The sequence below is a fragment of the Meleagris gallopavo genome, chromosome 2, assembly GCF_000146605.3.
Source record: "Meleagris gallopavo isolate NT-WF06-2002-E0010 breed Aviagen turkey brand Nicholas breeding stock chromosome 2, Turkey_5.1, whole genome shotgun sequence".
In the NCBI taxonomy this organism is placed as follows: domain Eukaryota; kingdom Metazoa; phylum Chordata; class Aves; order Galliformes; family Phasianidae; genus Meleagris; species Meleagris gallopavo.
Genome location: NC_015012.2, coordinates 60,107,924 through 60,125,062, shown reverse-complemented (window position 1 = coordinate 60,125,062; position 17,139 = coordinate 60,107,924). Strand labels below are relative to the sequence as shown.

The 17,139-nt window shown below is 35.5% G+C and overlaps 1 protein-coding gene across 1 annotated transcript in view; it reads right to left on the bottom strand.

The window, feature by feature from the left end:
* LOC104909805 (triadin-like) overlaps window positions 1-17,139 on the bottom strand; it is a 52,856-nt gene that overhangs the window by 27,320 nt on the left and 8,397 nt on the right. The window contains exons 5-8 of the mRNA XM_031552504.1: window positions 13,821-13,871; window positions 13,116-13,166; window positions 12,485-12,535; window positions 3,864-3,893 (exon numbers count right to left, since the gene is read on the bottom strand). Coding sequence (XP_031408364.1) covers window positions 3,864-3,893; window positions 12,485-12,535; window positions 13,116-13,166; window positions 13,821-13,871 — 183 coding nt within the window. The remainder of the gene's footprint in view (window positions 1-3,863; window positions 3,894-12,484; window positions 12,536-13,115; window positions 13,167-13,820; window positions 13,872-17,139) is intronic.

The following is a 17,139-nucleotide window of genomic DNA, read 5'->3' as shown; positions in this document are numbered from 1 at the left end:
TTTTTTACACCATGATGTGCTTATTGCAAAAACATAAATTTTGATCCTGCATGCCATCCTATCAATTTTCTGTTGATGAAACTTGTCAGCTGAATGTGTTTTTGGCTTTCTAAAAGCTGTTAAATAAATTTAAGAGCAAGCTGCCAGAGTGATAATGCTGAAAACCAGAAGTAGTGTTATTGTCTACTAACAGCAATATGCAAATAACTTCTGTATCTCACTAATTTACAAGAGCTTATAACATCTAACAATCTATATAGGAAATGAGAATTCCAGAAGACGACCAGTCTAACTGTCCTAGAAGTAAGACAGAGCTCCCTCTCTCACTCATTAGATGTAAGGAACCTACAGAAACAGAATTCCTGGCAGATCAGGTTCACAATTCATGTTATGCAATGACATGGTTCTTACACTTATGCATGTGGATGTGTAATCCTCTGGGATTATGCAGTTGTTAAATCCTGTTTGACTTCTCTAGGTGTTTTTTCACTATAATCACAGCAGTAATGAATCTTCAGGGAAAGTTTCCTAAAACTGACCTTGAGAGAGAATTTACTAAGATTTTTAAGGTTGTTTGTTTGACATCTCCATCTCAGTCCATGACCTCTTCAGTCAGAAATCAATCAGGTATGGAGGCTAAGAACTGAAATGAGAAATTGGCTTTAATCTGGCTCCATTTTGCACAAAGCATTTTTGGAACATTCTGTAACTATGCAACAATTTTTGAGTGATAAATATGCTGGTTTTGTTTACTGTATTAACACTTTGTTCCTGCACTGAAAAGGTCACGTAGAACTGAAATTTGCTGAAATATTTTGGTAATTGAAATTGTGTTTATCATTTTCTTGAGGTACATTGAAACTGATGGGCTTTATTTCACATCACTAATATCTAGATCTGTTCTAATCCACATAAATTTTGACTTGTGCTTTTAAAAAGAGTTAATTTTTTTCTTTGTCCTAGCAGCAAAATTTGCTCTTGTGGATTTTAGGAATTGCGTTTGTCACGCAGAGTTGCTGCCTCTTGCCCTTTAGAAACTGACAGTTCTTTATATGTTCCTGTGATGGCTCCTCTATCCCACACAAGTGGAAATATGGCATAACATGATTCTTGGAGCTGAAGCTGACTGTTTTCTTCAGACTTCAGACACAAAGTCTTAGGGAACTAACTTTTCAAAAAGAAGGGGTTAATGAATAAATTTCATGTATAAACTGTGCCCAACTGTTCCTTCCTAGAATCACTCATTTTCTCAATTTGGATAAATCAGTGAAATTTATAAGCCTTTTCCATCTTAATTCTGTTCTTTTCTGCCTTTTTCAAACCCCTTTATGTCTGATTTATGTTATGTACAGAATGTACTGTCGAAACTAAGTGTCATTCCATCTTTATCTCTTCTCTTCTTATGATGGCTTGTCACCCTGTGTTGCTCATTATTCATGCCTTTCTAACTTAAGGGTGTGGATTGGAATAAGAAGGAATAATTGAAGAAAGCTTCACAGACAGTACAGTGCCTATGTACTTCATGATTCACATGAGAAATGATAAAGTGCTATTTGAACTGTGCATGCTAGTACCATAATATATTTTGGATAATGAGCCAGTCAATTTAAAGCACAGTCTGGCTACTTCTATTATTTTTGCAACTGGGCAAAAGAATACTGTATACTAAAGGAAAAACAGCAAGCATTTCTTTTTTGTATTGCCAGTCAAAGGAATACACATGCAGCCTGGAGCAATTTTCAATAATAACAGAATAAGCAAAAATAAATAAAATCTGACAATATCGGGTGTTAGCTACTAATATGCAATATTTTCTGTTTGGAGCCTGCAGAAAGTGTGAAGCTGGATGTGAAAGCTAAAGTATGATATGGCCCATTTTCCAGTTTAGTGCATATTTACCTAAGACAAGATCCTTAATTAATGGCCAGTTTTCCTTACTTGCTGGAAGATGTCAGATCAACATGTTTTTCACTACAGTCACTACCTTCCTTCCTGAAAAATGTTGGACTTAGAAACCCAAGAGTAAATTTAGTAAAAAAAAATATAATAATGAAATTATTTTAGAAGAATGACCAAAATTGACTTTTAGCTCCATTCACGCCTCTACATTTCTGCAGAGTAACTAGCTGCAGGAGGTTCACTACTCAGCCAGGTGCTTGAAAGTATCCTACCAGTTCCTCTTGGCAAAATCCTCTGAATTAATTAAAAAATATATATATTTTTTAAGCAGAAAATATATGAAAAAGAATGAGGAAAAAAGAAAAATACATCAAGCTTGAAATAATATTCATTAAAATTTCAATTCTTCATCATTTCTGTGGGGCGAGGTTAAGGTAAAGGAGGAAAAAAAAGTCTTAGTCTGTAAAAAATGAATCAAGGGCAAGCAGTAAGCATTACAAACAAATTCCCTTGAGGTTCTTCTGTAAATCAGTGGGAGCCTTAACCTGTTGTAAGGCTTACAGAAGTAGTGTCCTACCTCAATTAGCAATTACCTCACTACTTTCTTTCCATTTAAGATATAATAGTTCCTGTGCTAAGTGCAAGACAGAGAGCATTTTGATTTCTGAAAACCAATGCAAGCGTAGCTGCCAGTTTTCTGATTCTCCCTGCTTTACAGGCAACCTTTTATGCCTCAGTTACTGCAAATAAATCTTTGGACAAAATATCCGGCTTGATGTCTGTTCAGCAGGGTGGCTTTTTTAATAACCAAGATGAAATTTGTTATTCTCTTAAACACATAAAGTGAAATTTTGGCTCCAATGGAGTGAATGGGAATTTTGCCACTAACATCAACACAGCCAAGATTTCACTCATGAACTGTTAAAACAGTTGAAACTACTATTTTTTTTTCCAGTTCAATTAACGACTCTGTATAGGAATAACAAGGGAAAAAAAAAAAGCAGGATTAAAAATGTCTTCATGAATAGCCAGCAAAGAATGGCTCTGATGTTCAGCTATGTGAATCCTAGGATCTTCGAATTCTTTTGAAATGACAAAAGAAACATCTCCCTCCTCTTTACTCCCTCTCTCTCCCTCACCCCCTCACCCCCTAGAAAAAAAAAAAAATAATTAATATCCTTCATAAATAAAGAGCCAGTTCTGCTCACATTTACTTAACGCTAAATCTAAAAAAAAATCTATAGAAATCTATGGATAAGTTTTGAGATTGTTCCCAGTTAAACATATAGCATGTGGCTCACTTATAATCAATAAAGTTGATTCTATTAAAGAAAACGTCACTGTTAATGATAGTATTTCATCATTTTTGCAACTGAATTAAAATAGAAAAATGATAAAAAATGCTTCAACTCAGCCAATCCTATTCTGAATGATAATACTATAAATAGATACATCCAATAAATACAGTATCTTTATCTTTACAAACTTTAATTACTGTTCTAGGTTCTGTTTCAGGATGAAGTTTTCTACCAGTCTGTTAAAATACCAAAGAGTGACTTTAGCAAAGCTTACATTCATGTTACATGCATATCTGGAAAGAAGAAATTAAATGCACTATAGAAAGCACATTCTGCAAAGAACAAGCAGTCAGGTCAGCATGCATGGTGCACTGGAATTTTTGTTCTCTTTGGCAAATCCTAACATGATAACAAAAGCCTGCCATTTTCTTCCCAATCAGAACGATGAAGTATCTGATTCTGGGCTGAGTTTGCCTGCGGTAAGAAGGAGCAAACAATACTGGAAATGACAAATGTGTTATCACAGCTGGAGTAGACAAAGTTGGATGATGGTAGCACGTGAGGTGGTGTAAGTCATCACAATTGTATCACTGAATGAAAAAAAACATTTCCCATAGCAGTCAGAGCCTGAAAGACACTTCAGTCAAGGGAAAATAATTGATTTACCTTTCTTCTCCTCTTGCTTCTTCACCGCAGCTGAAATGGGAACAAAAATAGTATTTTTTCACAACTGAATTTAGTAACATGTAGCATAAGTAAAAAAACTCAAACTTTCTAATATCTCAAAAATTACATATATTATGCAATATAGGAATAGATTTATTTGGCAGAAGAAGAAACTGATAATCAGAAATCTGATCTGTTTCCTCAGACTCCCATCTCTATGATTAATGAGAGCAAGATCCATCTTACCAGATTCTCACATTTTAGTAACAAAGTCAGTGTTCATCTGAGACAATAATAACAGCAGATGAGTAGAGTGAATAAATAAATGAGACGGAGTGTATTTCAGACTAGGAAGGCATGAATTAGAAAGCAGAGACTAAAGGAACGGTATTATGAATCACTTGTTTACTTAAAAAAAAAACAACAAAACAACGACATCTGAAGACATGTTTGGTTTGTAATCTTCTGCCTAAGATAGGAAATTGTAAGGTCTGGGAAGGAACACAGACCAAAAGGAAACTGTTGTATATTCCTCAGGTTAAGAAATTGGGAATCAGTTTCCCCAGAACAAACTGCTGCATGACTGCTGTCCAATTTCTAAACACAATGCCCCAAAAGCTCAACTTGGGGTTCCAATACAGAATCACATTTATCCACAGGGAGTACAGTGAAAGTGTATCAAGATTTTATTCAAAGGACTGAAACATCTGAAATAGGAGACAGTTACCTACTTTTGCAGATTATTGTTCCCAACCTGATGGAAGTTAGCCAAATTCATACCTAAATCCATCTGAATTCCATGTACTACCTATTTCCCAACCTTCATTTATAGAACCTTTTGAAAATTTAGTTAAGGATGCCAATTTATTTTGAAACTTATCTGCTAGGATAAGTGTAGTGAGCCCTGCCTTAGGCTAGCAGGAATTCAAATTTGGAGCTCTTAAACCCCTGAAAATTGTATCCAGTTAATAGACTATCAATGCAAATAGATCTGTTGTGGTGCTGAAGCTGGAAAGGAAATTAACAGAAGCATTGTTCTGCCCTTCCTTTGGAGAATAAGCCCAAGCAATCAAGGGTCATGAGGTCAGAGAAGAGAGCAGGCACACTCTCAAAGGTTTGCATTTGAGTTTCAGAGCTGATCTCTTCCTACTGTTTTTTTTTTTTTGTTTGTTTGTTTCAAACTGGCAGTGTATTTGGTTAAAATAGAGAAAAAAGGAAAAGCCTGAACCTGAAATTACTGAAATGCTATTTATAAATGGCTTGAGGCAAAAATGAAGTAGATTTTGAAGATTTTTCATGCTGTTGGCCTCTTATCCTACTTTGAGAATAAAACAAATGTTTACTATCTCAGGAATGTGTCCAGGAGTAGAAAAAAAGTTTAACGTCTAGAATCAGTAAAGAACAGACACAAAGATTCCAGGATTGGTCTTCTTTGCAATCACTTTTCTTTCATGGGTGACATGCGTAACAAAGCCATGCAGTGTGCATTTAGTAAAACTGTCACTTCAGAGGATGTAGTATTTTTTCCCCAGAAGTTGCTGTAGAAGCCTCAATGGCTCTCAGAAAGCACTTTGTACTAATTAATTTCTGATCTACACAGACCAAAAATTTAGTATGCCATTAAATCATGTAGTGGCATCTGTTTGAATTTTCACCTTGGCCATGATTTTTCTGGTGGCATTCACTGTAAATACTCAACAAATCTTAAGACTAACTACTGTAGCCAGTAGCATTGCTCTGATCAAATCCTATTATTCAAACTTATAATGACTAGGAAAAATCAAAAAAGAGCAAATATAGCACCATTCACATGGCTCTTTTGGAAGATGAGCAATGTGTTAGTAACTGAAATGCAGAAAAAAAGGATGGATAGATTAGTCAAAGAATTTGGTCTAAAAATGATAAAAACTTGTTTACCTGCGGAGAACGCAGGTTGAAATATATTGTAGCGAAGGACATGAAATAAAGTAGAATGATGAACTAGAGAAGGTGATACTCAGATATCAGAGATGGTCTTAAATGTATTCTTTTTTAATGCTGATTGTTTGGAGTAAGAACAAATTCTTATGCTGTTTCTACACCATACTGATGAATGTTATTATCTATTTCTTGAATTAGGAATTTGTACCTACAGATCATGATAAGATGCTATTAACAATCATAAATGACAATGACTCTAGCCAGTCACTGTTTTTTCTTTCCCAAGCCTATTCAAATTCAATCATACATTTACAGTTCTTATCAAAATATTATACAAAGAAAAATGCTTATGAGTAAGCGAGGAAACACCCCATTTTTTCAGGGATAATGAATCCAGAATAACAGCTAGTACATAAACCAAAAATCCTCACAGATTCAGAATGGATATATTGTATTTAACTTGGATCAGAAATTTAAATTTGAATCACCAGCAGTCCTTTAATTCCACAGATATGGATGTTTCGAGGGACTTATTCCTGAGCTTAACAGGAATACTTTTTAAAAATCTTGAAAATGTCTTGTAAGCACCATTTCCTATTCAACAATAGTCTGATCCTTGGAGCTTGATAGCCCAGCAGTAGCCAGGAATAATATTTAGTTTGAATACTGTCAAATAAATTATTCTTCCATGAATTTTACTTTTCTTTTAGAAGAAATTGATTTCCATCCTGAGGCATGAAATTTAACTTCCTTTCTAAATTTACAATAATTAATTATGAAAAGTTGAGCTATGAAAACTGCTTTGCCATGTAAATATCTAGTTCCTCTGTGGTGTTTTTAAAAAGTCCTTGACAGAGATTCATGATTTACGATCCTCCAATAGGGATCATACTAATTAATCTTACAGGTAACCTGAGTCTTCCTATTTCTTATCTGACGCGAAAGAGAATTATTTCTCTCCATTTCTCTTCTGTTTCTCTTTCCTATCCTGCTTTGGTGCCACATTATCATGTAAGAGTTTTGCATACAGCACTCCAGGACAAGATGCACCTTTGATTTATGCTTTATGACTTGATGTCCTAATGCATCTGCATATGGAAGAAAGTTCATTCAATTTTCTGCGTAAAAATGTAGGGACCTTCTTAGAATTTATTAAGGTTATTCAGAGATATTCTTCCCAATCTATCTTCCCATATTTCCCTCCCAGACTATATTGCATTATGGTTAGTGACACTACTTTTTTTTCCATTGTGCTGTCCATTCGCCTGGTAAATTCAGTGTGTCACAACTCCTTCTGATCCTGCACTCCTTAGCAAATCTTATGTCATAAAAGCATTTCATTACATTATCTTTCCATCTTCTTCTGTTAATTAAGGAGTAGACAAGGAATTATTTTATGAATGGGCTTTAATATGGAAATGGATCAATAATTTTCTGTTTCCTAATCAAATACTGATTTTTTTCAATAATGTCCCAGTTATGCAGTAGCTATTAAATTTCTGCAGTGCTTCCTATTCTGGAACTTTTTATTGGCCTATTTAAATCATCCCATAAAAGCTGTGTTTTATTAAGGTGTATGAAGCACTTACCTCTAAGACACAATTTCTCTTTTTAGAAACCATGCATCCTTGACTCTGTCACTTAATTTTCCAGACATGTTTTTGTTCTGACTTTAATCATGATTTCAACTTTTTCCTGGCTGATTCTTCAATCTCTGAATAACTCTTGAGACAGTTAAAATATGTTTAGCCTGACACACCTTTAGACAGTAACTTCTTTAGCTGAAGTCGTCAGAAGTTTTGACTAAGTTCTAACGTTTATTTTGATAATAGACATAAGACCTACAGTAAGACAAAAATAAAGCACAGACTCATCCCACATGTCAGGTACTTTATGACAACTGCTCATTGCATGCTGTTATGCTGAAGTGAAAACCGCCTCATGCAGGCAGATACAGCAAAGCAGCTGGCAGCCACTAGTTGATACTGCCTTTGCCTATCTCACCATAAATTGTCCATCTGTTCATAGCTTGAGAAGAAGGCGCAGTTTTAAAATATTTATGAACCGTATAAGGTGATATTTCTCTCTCAGATATTCCTAACAGATATTTTATCTCTCTTTGCCTGTCTAAGTTCAGAATTGCTCTTACCAATGTCAAGAGAAATTTTAGTCACATTAAGAATCAGTATATTGAGCATCAGAAAGGACAGGCCTTTTGATTGTCTAGAGCATCTGTGTTTAGAATTATTTTTTACTGAGTAGCAGAAAACACCTTTCCTGCCCTTTCTCTCTTCTGGTTCAGGTTTTAATGAACAGGCTTGGTGAAATGACTTCTCATTTAATTATCATCACTGATTTTGTTATTAATGTGCAAGGAATACGTCGTGGTTGAAATCCCCTGCAAAACCGGATATTTCTTTTATCCTAATTTGCAAGAACTGGCTGTCAGATCTACTAAGAAAAAATTCATTCACTAGATAACATCCAAAAAAGTTAGTAGTACTTTTTTCTTCATTACTACCAATGCCTTAACGAGAATACATAAGCCCATTTTCTAGAATGAAAGCAGCACAAATGTGTGAGTTCTGTTTTAGCGCAGACTCTTTTGCACTCCAGATTATTCTTATTCCAGGAAGCAGAAATATGGATATAAAATGAACAGAAATCATGGATGTCTTTGGATTTAGATCACTTGGATCACCTCAGCAGCCCATGAAGTCATTGGGTAGAAGCACTAAGAGAGCAAGTGCATTATTGAGATCCTTGGACTGTATATGGAGTCTGATCCTTCTTCTCACTGACAGTTAATGAACAGGAAATACGAACTACCTACAGGAATCTTTCTTCTTCCATGCCTATGTGGGTCCCTGACACTTAATGCCTATTAGGTTCAAGCATGCTTCCAAAGATAGGTAGAAATCTTTTTTAATAACATAGCAAAACAGCAAGGAGCAGAGGAGAGCTAACCAGATGTCTTATCTTTCTTCAGCATGAGAAGGCACAAATCTCTCACTACCTCTCTCATCTTTCAGAGGGAGTGCCCAAAGTACGAACAGCAGTTTTCACTTGACCAGTGCAGAAAAAGAGCGATATTCTCGGGACCAAAGGTGAGCAATAAAGCAGAGGGATACCGAATCTGTAATTTGTTGAGAAGCATATAATTCTGGGCAGAGAGAATCCTCATTATTGGCCTCAAATATTGTGTGAAATGAATGTTTTGCAAAATTGTCTTTTACTGCACAAGAATGTATGAACAAAAACTTACATATATGCATCCAGAGGACTTGTATTATGAAGAAATGGGAATTCTAGCATGTGCCTACCTCCAGGAAATAGCCTAAATATCAGTCGGCATACTTTCACTTATGAACATGTTTTGACTACTGAATGTATACATGCAAATATGCTACTTCATTTTGGTTTGACTAAAAAAAAATTTGCCTCAAAACAAACAAACAAACAAACAAAAACTATAAAATGGTAAGGACAAAGTTACATTTCATTTATTGAAAAAACTGCTCCACTTTCATTTTATATGAACTGTTTTTTTAATTAAAATTTTAGCTCTTTTTTTTTTTAATGGTTTACATTAATATTGTGCATTTTTCATTGCTGTTCTTCTTCTCTTCTTTTCTATATCTGTTGAAGATTTTTTTTTGGAGAAGTACAAGAGAAGAAGAAGTTCCTTACAATAGGAATTTACTACCTTGCCGTGCATCTCAGTCTTGGCATTTTTAAATCTGTCATTATCTTGATATCTGATTTTTAAAGCTCTGATGCCTTCTTGAAGTATTTCTAACTGGCACTGTTCAGAAATGAGATTCCACAATGGTCAGACCACATAGGCAGACTCATATAGCAAATTTTATACACCTTACACCTTATATATATGTAATATATATATATATATTCACATAACTTATATTTAAGCTCTATTATTCAGTAATTTCTATTGTAATTTTACCTCCAACTTTTGCAAATTCAACATTCATTTTTCAAAAGTGTTTTTGTCTTAACAAAGTGGAGGTTAGACTGTGGTCACTTCAGTTAATGCAGGTTTTACTGGATTAGACAGATCACTGCAAAGTGGCAAACCACTGCAACTTCTCCAGGTGTTTTTCTGGTTAGCTATTTTAAACTGCCTATTGAAGAAGCTACTTGTGTACTCTTAGTTGTCTAAAAAAGGTGACCTCTTGTTCTCACTTTACATGGCAATGGCCACAAAATTTCTGGAGCACTTTCCCTACAAAGGCTTTTCTCAAACTGTCTGATCTATGCGACATGTCACTTATTATTTTTAAGAAAGAGTGATTTAGTGAGGCACAGCATCCCACAAGGATGCTTAAAGCCACTTTGTGCATTGGGGTTACAGTTCTCTGACTAAATGTCAATATCTTGTCATACATATTCAGTGTCACTGAGTTAGTTGTATTTGTTTTTAGAAGTATTGCACGCATATGAATCCCAGCATCTAAGAAATGGCTTATGAATATCTCTCATATGGAATTGAGCTGAACTGTATGCAAAGTGTTTTGTCATGAAGTTTGGTGACTGAAAAATGACTGAATCCTATTATAGACTATAAGGTTGCTTCACTATACACATGTATTCAACCTGAAATCTTCCCATTTAAATTTCATTTTTCTGTTGAACTCCAGGGATCTTAAAGGGTCTGCAGTTCTGCTCAGAATAACCACTTTACAGAATTACGATAAACAATACTTAAAAAGAAAGCTGTTGGCCCAGTGTGCCAGGTAGCATCTAACTCAAATGATTTAAGTTCTTATAGAGTAAATTGGAGACAAAGAGAAAAGCAGAGTGCTATGAGATACCAGTTTTTCTCAGTGAACCAGCAAAGCATCAAGCACATCCAGAGGTAACCTGCAAGGATGCACGCTAGCCAATAGGGAAAACCAAAGCTGATATTTCTCATCTCACTTGGGAAGCTGGCAGAGGCTCTGTGGAGTCAACACTTTTAGCCTGCAATGGACTATGGCTTTGCTCATCTTAGCATCCTGCCAATATTATGAAAACCAATCAGCTCTTTTTCAGGCTTCATCCAAGCCATTGCTCTCAGTTACAATAATATCAGGACTCTCTAATGTAACCTTGTACTGCATATTTGGCACAAACTATTCGTATCTTGGCTCTTGTAAGCTATAAGACACAACTACACAAGATTTTTTATGCCTCTTGCAGTGTTTCAATTTGTAATTTAAAAAAAAAGCCCAAATGGAAGAGTTATGTGTGATATGTCCTATGTAATACTATGTGAAGAGGGCTTACTTTTTAAAAAAAATTAGTGGAGTTAATTGTTTCCTGGTAGAGTTTTGTTCTCAAAAACTTTGAGCACAAACCACTTCACATGCAGTCAGTGAAAATCAGCAATGTTTAGATAAACATTATCTTTCTTGATAGAACATGTTTTGGGTTATAAAACTGAGTTAATCAGCTCATTTTTTAAACTTTTATTTCTTGTACTACTGTGTGTTTGGCACTTCACTTAATCTAATTCATTAGCAGTGCATCTAGAAAACTCTTGTGGATATAGAATCATAGAATCCTTAGCGTTGGGAGGGATCTTTAAAAGTCATCCTGTCCAACTCCCCTGTAATGAAGGGACGTGAACAGCTAGATCAGGAAGCCCAGGGTCTGATCCAGCTTTGCCTTGAATATCTCCAGGGACGGGCATCAACCACATCTCTGGACAGCTTGCTCCAGTGCCTCACCACCTTCACAGTAAAAGACTTGTTCCTTACATTGAATCTAAATCTACATTCTTTAAGTTTGAAACCATTTCCTCTTGTTCTGTCACCACAGACTCTGCTACAGAGTCTGTCCCCTTCTTTCCTTTAGCTCCCCTTTACGTTAGTTCTTTATACTATTTGATCTTTTATAATAAATAATATTTTATTTTATTACCACTACATTTAAATAAATGAGTCTTCAAATCAAAAATATTTTTGGAATGTTGAAGATAGAAATTAGAATAAAAAATGAACAGGAAGTTCAATATTCAAATATATTAGACTCTAACTAATGTTTAATGCTTCAATAGACTACCTAACTTCCATATATATGTTTGCAAGAACTGAGTCAGAAGCCAATAGGATTTGCTTTCCTAAAGCTTGAATATAAAAGCTAAGTTGTACTGAAATATTAGTGCACCAAACAAAAATGCACTTCAGTATTCATTGTTGACTAAAGTAAGCTGAAGGAAATTGTACAATAATACATCAATATTTTTTTCATGTCCTAGACCTTGAAATTACAATCTGAGTTCACCCATTCTGCTTCAAAAAGATCAAGACTATTTAAGACCTGGTTTATTGTAATTACAGTTTTATCATTGTCTGAAAATGCCTAGGTCATGCACTATATTTTGCAGCTGATCTTTATTTGATGACCAGTACTGATATTTCAGTGTAAGAGAGAGTAAATCACAATAAAATAATATATTATAGAAGTGAAATACATGGTGAAATGTTGAATTTAAATAGCAAGAATGAGAAAAAATTAAGAAAGAGGAAAGAAAGCCCCTATAGCTTTTGAGGTTAAACAGTACTGATGACATCTTAGTCTCATATACACCTCTTCTTTATCACACAAGTAAAAAAAAATGGTACAGAAGTGAAGGATGCCATTTGAAGACGGCATAGCTAAGTCTTAAATTAGAGCTCTACTCAATTGGTGATTTTTACCTTTATCCTTTGTCATAGCTGGGACTTTCATTTCCTTTCCTTTTGAAGAATCTGAAAAAAATATCAGACAAAAAAAAAACGAAGGGGGAAGTCAGCTGTAAGAGTATATACTATGTCTGTTTATACTATAACAAACATACATAACTCCTGATTAAGCAAAATTGTGAGAGAGGTGTTAGGAATTAGAATTTCTATTTACTTCAATACAAGGCTCAAATTAGAATTTGAAAACTAAACAAAAATAATTCCTACTAAATTACCTGACAAAGACACTGCACTTCAAATTAGATTCTCAGACTTACAAAGTCTATCATTTAAGTCTATCATGAGTTTAGAAATAGCTCAGTTACTAACTTACTCAAGTAGACTGGAGTTCCAAAGACAATATTGGCTACAGTTAAGTGTCAAGCAACAGTTTAAGAACATCATAGTAAAGAATATGATTTCATAATTTCTCAATTATGTAAGATATTCATTTTGATGTATGAGATTTATTAAGCGAGAAGAAGAGAGCTATAGCTCCTTTTCACTAAAAACCTGTAATACAAAAAGAAAAAGAAACTGCTATATTGATACCAATAGGCTCTGTAAAGACAACACGTTATTTCCTAGCTACATGATATGACATTACCCTTTTCCTTTAAGACTGTTGGAGCCATCACATCTTTTCTTTTACCAGTCTCTAGAAAGAAACATTTAACATTTATCACAAGTCAGATTAGAGAAATAAGATGGCACTTGAAAAGAAAGCAAGCTAGACATTTTGATATTTTGAGAGCAAAAAAGATGTGATAATTAAATGGATTTAACAGCATGGAAACAAAGAACAGGACAAAACTATAAGGTCTTTCATGCATCCTTTTAGATTTGGATGTGCAAAAAAATAAAGTTTAAGTCATTACTGTCTCTGCATTTGGGGGAAACTGTTAATCTTTCTCTCAAGCAGACAATGAAAATTATTTACAAGGTGAAAAGCAATTTAATAGACTAGCCAGTATTAATAAAATTTTCTTTTACTGAACCCAAGTAAAAATTTAATCCACACAGATACAGTTAAAATATTAAGACTTGAATGCCAGAGGCTTCTGATAAAGGTAAATGGGAACTTTATTTTTTGATTTAGGAGTGACAAAAGGACAAGAATTCAGTTATTCTTTTAACATCAAGGAGGCCATATGTGTACTGTCTGTGAATAAAAGTACACTTTCTACATGTTTGTAGGCAAGCTAGGTATAAGATAACAACTGTATATCAGAATAACAGCAGTATATCAGAATGTATATTCATATACACTGTTCTAATAATCAGTTCTGAAATTCTTAGCTTCTCTACCTACCTTTTTCCTTTGACCCTTCTGGATTCTTGGGATTTTTTCCTTTCAGTGATTCTGTAGGAAATAATTGAGTTTTTGAGATGCACAATATAAGCCTTTGACCTATATTTACATTACCTCTAGAGACAATGTTGTAGTTCTTAAGGTACTTTTACTAGCAATCATAGTAATAGAAATAATATAAATAACTTTGTCTGTGGAGACCTTGCTAGGTAGAAACTAGGAAAGATTAAGACAAATACAATTAATGCCAAAGGATTAGGAATTCTTAGGGCCTTATCCAACACTTCATGAAGAAAGGATTCTTTTGTTTTCTCTCATGGGCTGAAGACAAATTTTTTTTGCCTTATTCCTTTAGGTAGCATGTTTCTAGTATCAGCAAACGCAGGAAAAGCGTATCATATGATAAATAAACAGTTGACATAAAATACAAATACAAAATGTATATATTTTTGAAAGCAACTGCCTCTTGAAGTATTAAGTGTATGTATCAGAGAATATTAGTAGAAAATTGTAATTTCATAGGCTTATATATGTCCTTGGTTTAAGTGAGAGAACATCAGAACCTGCATGATGCTAAATAGACCTAATTATACTCCATCTGTTAAGTTATAGCACCTACACATCTAGAAAAAAACCACTTTGTTTATTCCAAATTAACATTAACAAAATTTTCAGTAAGAAAAAAACCAAAAACATAAACAGACAATAATAAAAGAAAATGTATTTCAAAATAAGCTCATAAGAGACATCCCTACTGGCTATCACGGCATCAGAATGTGATCCCACTTATCCAACTGGCTTCAAGTGTGATTTGCTACAGAAAAAGTTGACTTACAGTGTGGTTGAATCCTTTAGAGAAATCACACTGTGACTACACAAGCAGGGAGCTTGGTCTTCACAGTAGCAGGTGGGTTCCCTCAGGGGATTCAGGGAAAATTTCAGTGTGAAGACTAAAATCCTTTGAAGGGTCTATAGAAGAAGTGTGCTTGACATTTACCTTCTGTGCATGTCTGTGATTTCAAAGATGAGCAGCCACTATTTCAGCCACAGCACAAACCAATACATTTTGACTAGTGGTGACCATGAGGTATTTTTTGTCTCTTGCGTACAATCTACAGTCATTATCATCTACTCATCTACAGTTGGTTAGTCCTAAAATAAATTCAGCACTTTGGGCTCTCATTCTTTTGGATACTTTCATTAATCAGTGTAGGATACTTTCGCTGGGGCACCATCTTGTTCAACATGCTTCTGAGGTCAGCATATTGCTTCCCTTCCAGGAAGCAGAACTTCCTTGTCCGAGATTTAAGCAGGGACTCACTAAAGGTGGTTCAAACATTTTGTCTCTACTGACCATTTCCCTGCTGGTCCCAGAAAAGGGAAAGATTGAAATTGTCTTAAAGCCAATATTTATACTGCCGCTTTTCTCCTGCATCCTAATCCAAGAGTGAAGCTCAGAAGCTAAGAAAGTGATATTGAAGTATGCAACAGCAGTATATGAACTTTAGTGTAAAGATCTAATCTTCACGCAAACAGCAGCAACAAATACGTAAATGTAAATAGAAGGAAATACTAACTCAAACAATACTGCTTTTCAGCACTTTCCTTTAAAGTCAGAGGGAGATATCATTCCTATGTAGGTGTGTCACAAAATAGCTTTCTATGTTTAAAGAAAAAAAATGTGTCACAGGTTAAGACAAAAATGCTATGGGCAAGATGTCATTTCATTGTACGTTCACTTCAAAGGAAGCAAATAAATTGCTCAGCAGAACTAAATCAGTACATTTGTACTTAATGACAGTGTGCTCTTATGTTTATGGCAAAAAGGAAATACTCACTACTTATTTCCCCTGACACTCTATGCATAAAAATAAATACACTTATTATCCACACAGAAGTTACATAAGCAAAGATGCAAATACATCCTAAAACATGGCAGAAGCAAACAAGAGGGAAAGAAAGAGCATTTGTTTGGAAAACAGATTGTGCAGCACAAAATATGAGTGAATTTGCAGTATCTGTACAGCACAAACACTATCATCTTAATAACTCAACTCACAATGCAATTCAAGTGCATTTCTTAGAAAAATTTGGTGAAAAGTTGCATATAATATGTCATAAGCTTTTTAGTGCTACTGTTAGAGATTCTGTAAGAACCAGCTTCTACTATCAGTACTGGGTAATATATCAAAAAACTGCATGACAAATTATAGCCTAGAGTTTCCTTGTCTTCACATTATTCGAATATGCTCATGTCAACAGAAAATCAACTCTTACATTAATTATTCTAAGTGGCCTTCTTTCCTTCAGCTGAAAAGCTAGTTATAAACTCAGTAGATATGAGATAACATTAGTCAAAAGAAAAGGGAAGGAAATATATTTTTTCAGTGTTCTCCTTAATTATTGCCACAGATAGGGTAACACTCTAATATTGTGATCTATGGAGTATCCATATATGTAATCTATGTAATAGACCTTGATTTTAGAAAGGCATTTGATACTGTCTCCCACGATATCCTTATAACAAAGCTGAGGAAGTGTAGGATAGATGAGTGGACAGTGAGGTGGGTTGAGAACTGGCTGACTGGCAGAGCGCAGAGGGTCGTCGTTGGTGGTGCAGAGTCTGGCTGGAGACCTGTAACCAGTGGTGTCCCCCAGGGGTCTGTGCTGGGTCCGGTCTTGTTCAACATCTTCATCAATGACCTTGATGAGGGGATAGTGGCCACCCTCAGCAAGTTTGCTGATGATACGAAGTTGGGAGGATTGGCTGACACGCCTGAAGGCTGTGCTGTCATTCAGCGAGACCTGGACAGGCTGGAGAGCTGGGCAGTAAGAAACTGGATGAGGTTCAACAAAAGCAAGTGTACGGCCTTACACCTAGGGAGGAATAATTGCATGCACCAATACAGGCTGGGGGATGAGCTGCTGGAGAGGAGCTCTGCAGAGAGGGACCTGGGCGTCCTGGTGGACGACAGGTTGGCCATGAGCCAGCAGTGTGCCCTCATGGCCAAAAAGGCCAATGGCATTCTGGGGTGCATTAAGAAGGGCGTGTCCAGCAGGTCGAGGGAGGTGATCCTCCCCCTCTACTCTGCCCTGGTAAGGCCTCATCTGGAGTACTGTGTCCAGTTCTGGGCTCCCCAGTACAAAAAAGACAGGGATCTCTTGGAAAGAGTCCAGCGGAGGGCCACAAAGATGGTGAAGGGCCTGGAGCATCTCCCCTGTGAAGAAAGGCTAAGTGAGCTGGGTCTGTTTAGCCTTGAGAAAAGACGACTGAGAGGGGACCTGATCCAGGTTTATAAATATCTGAGGTGTGGCGGCC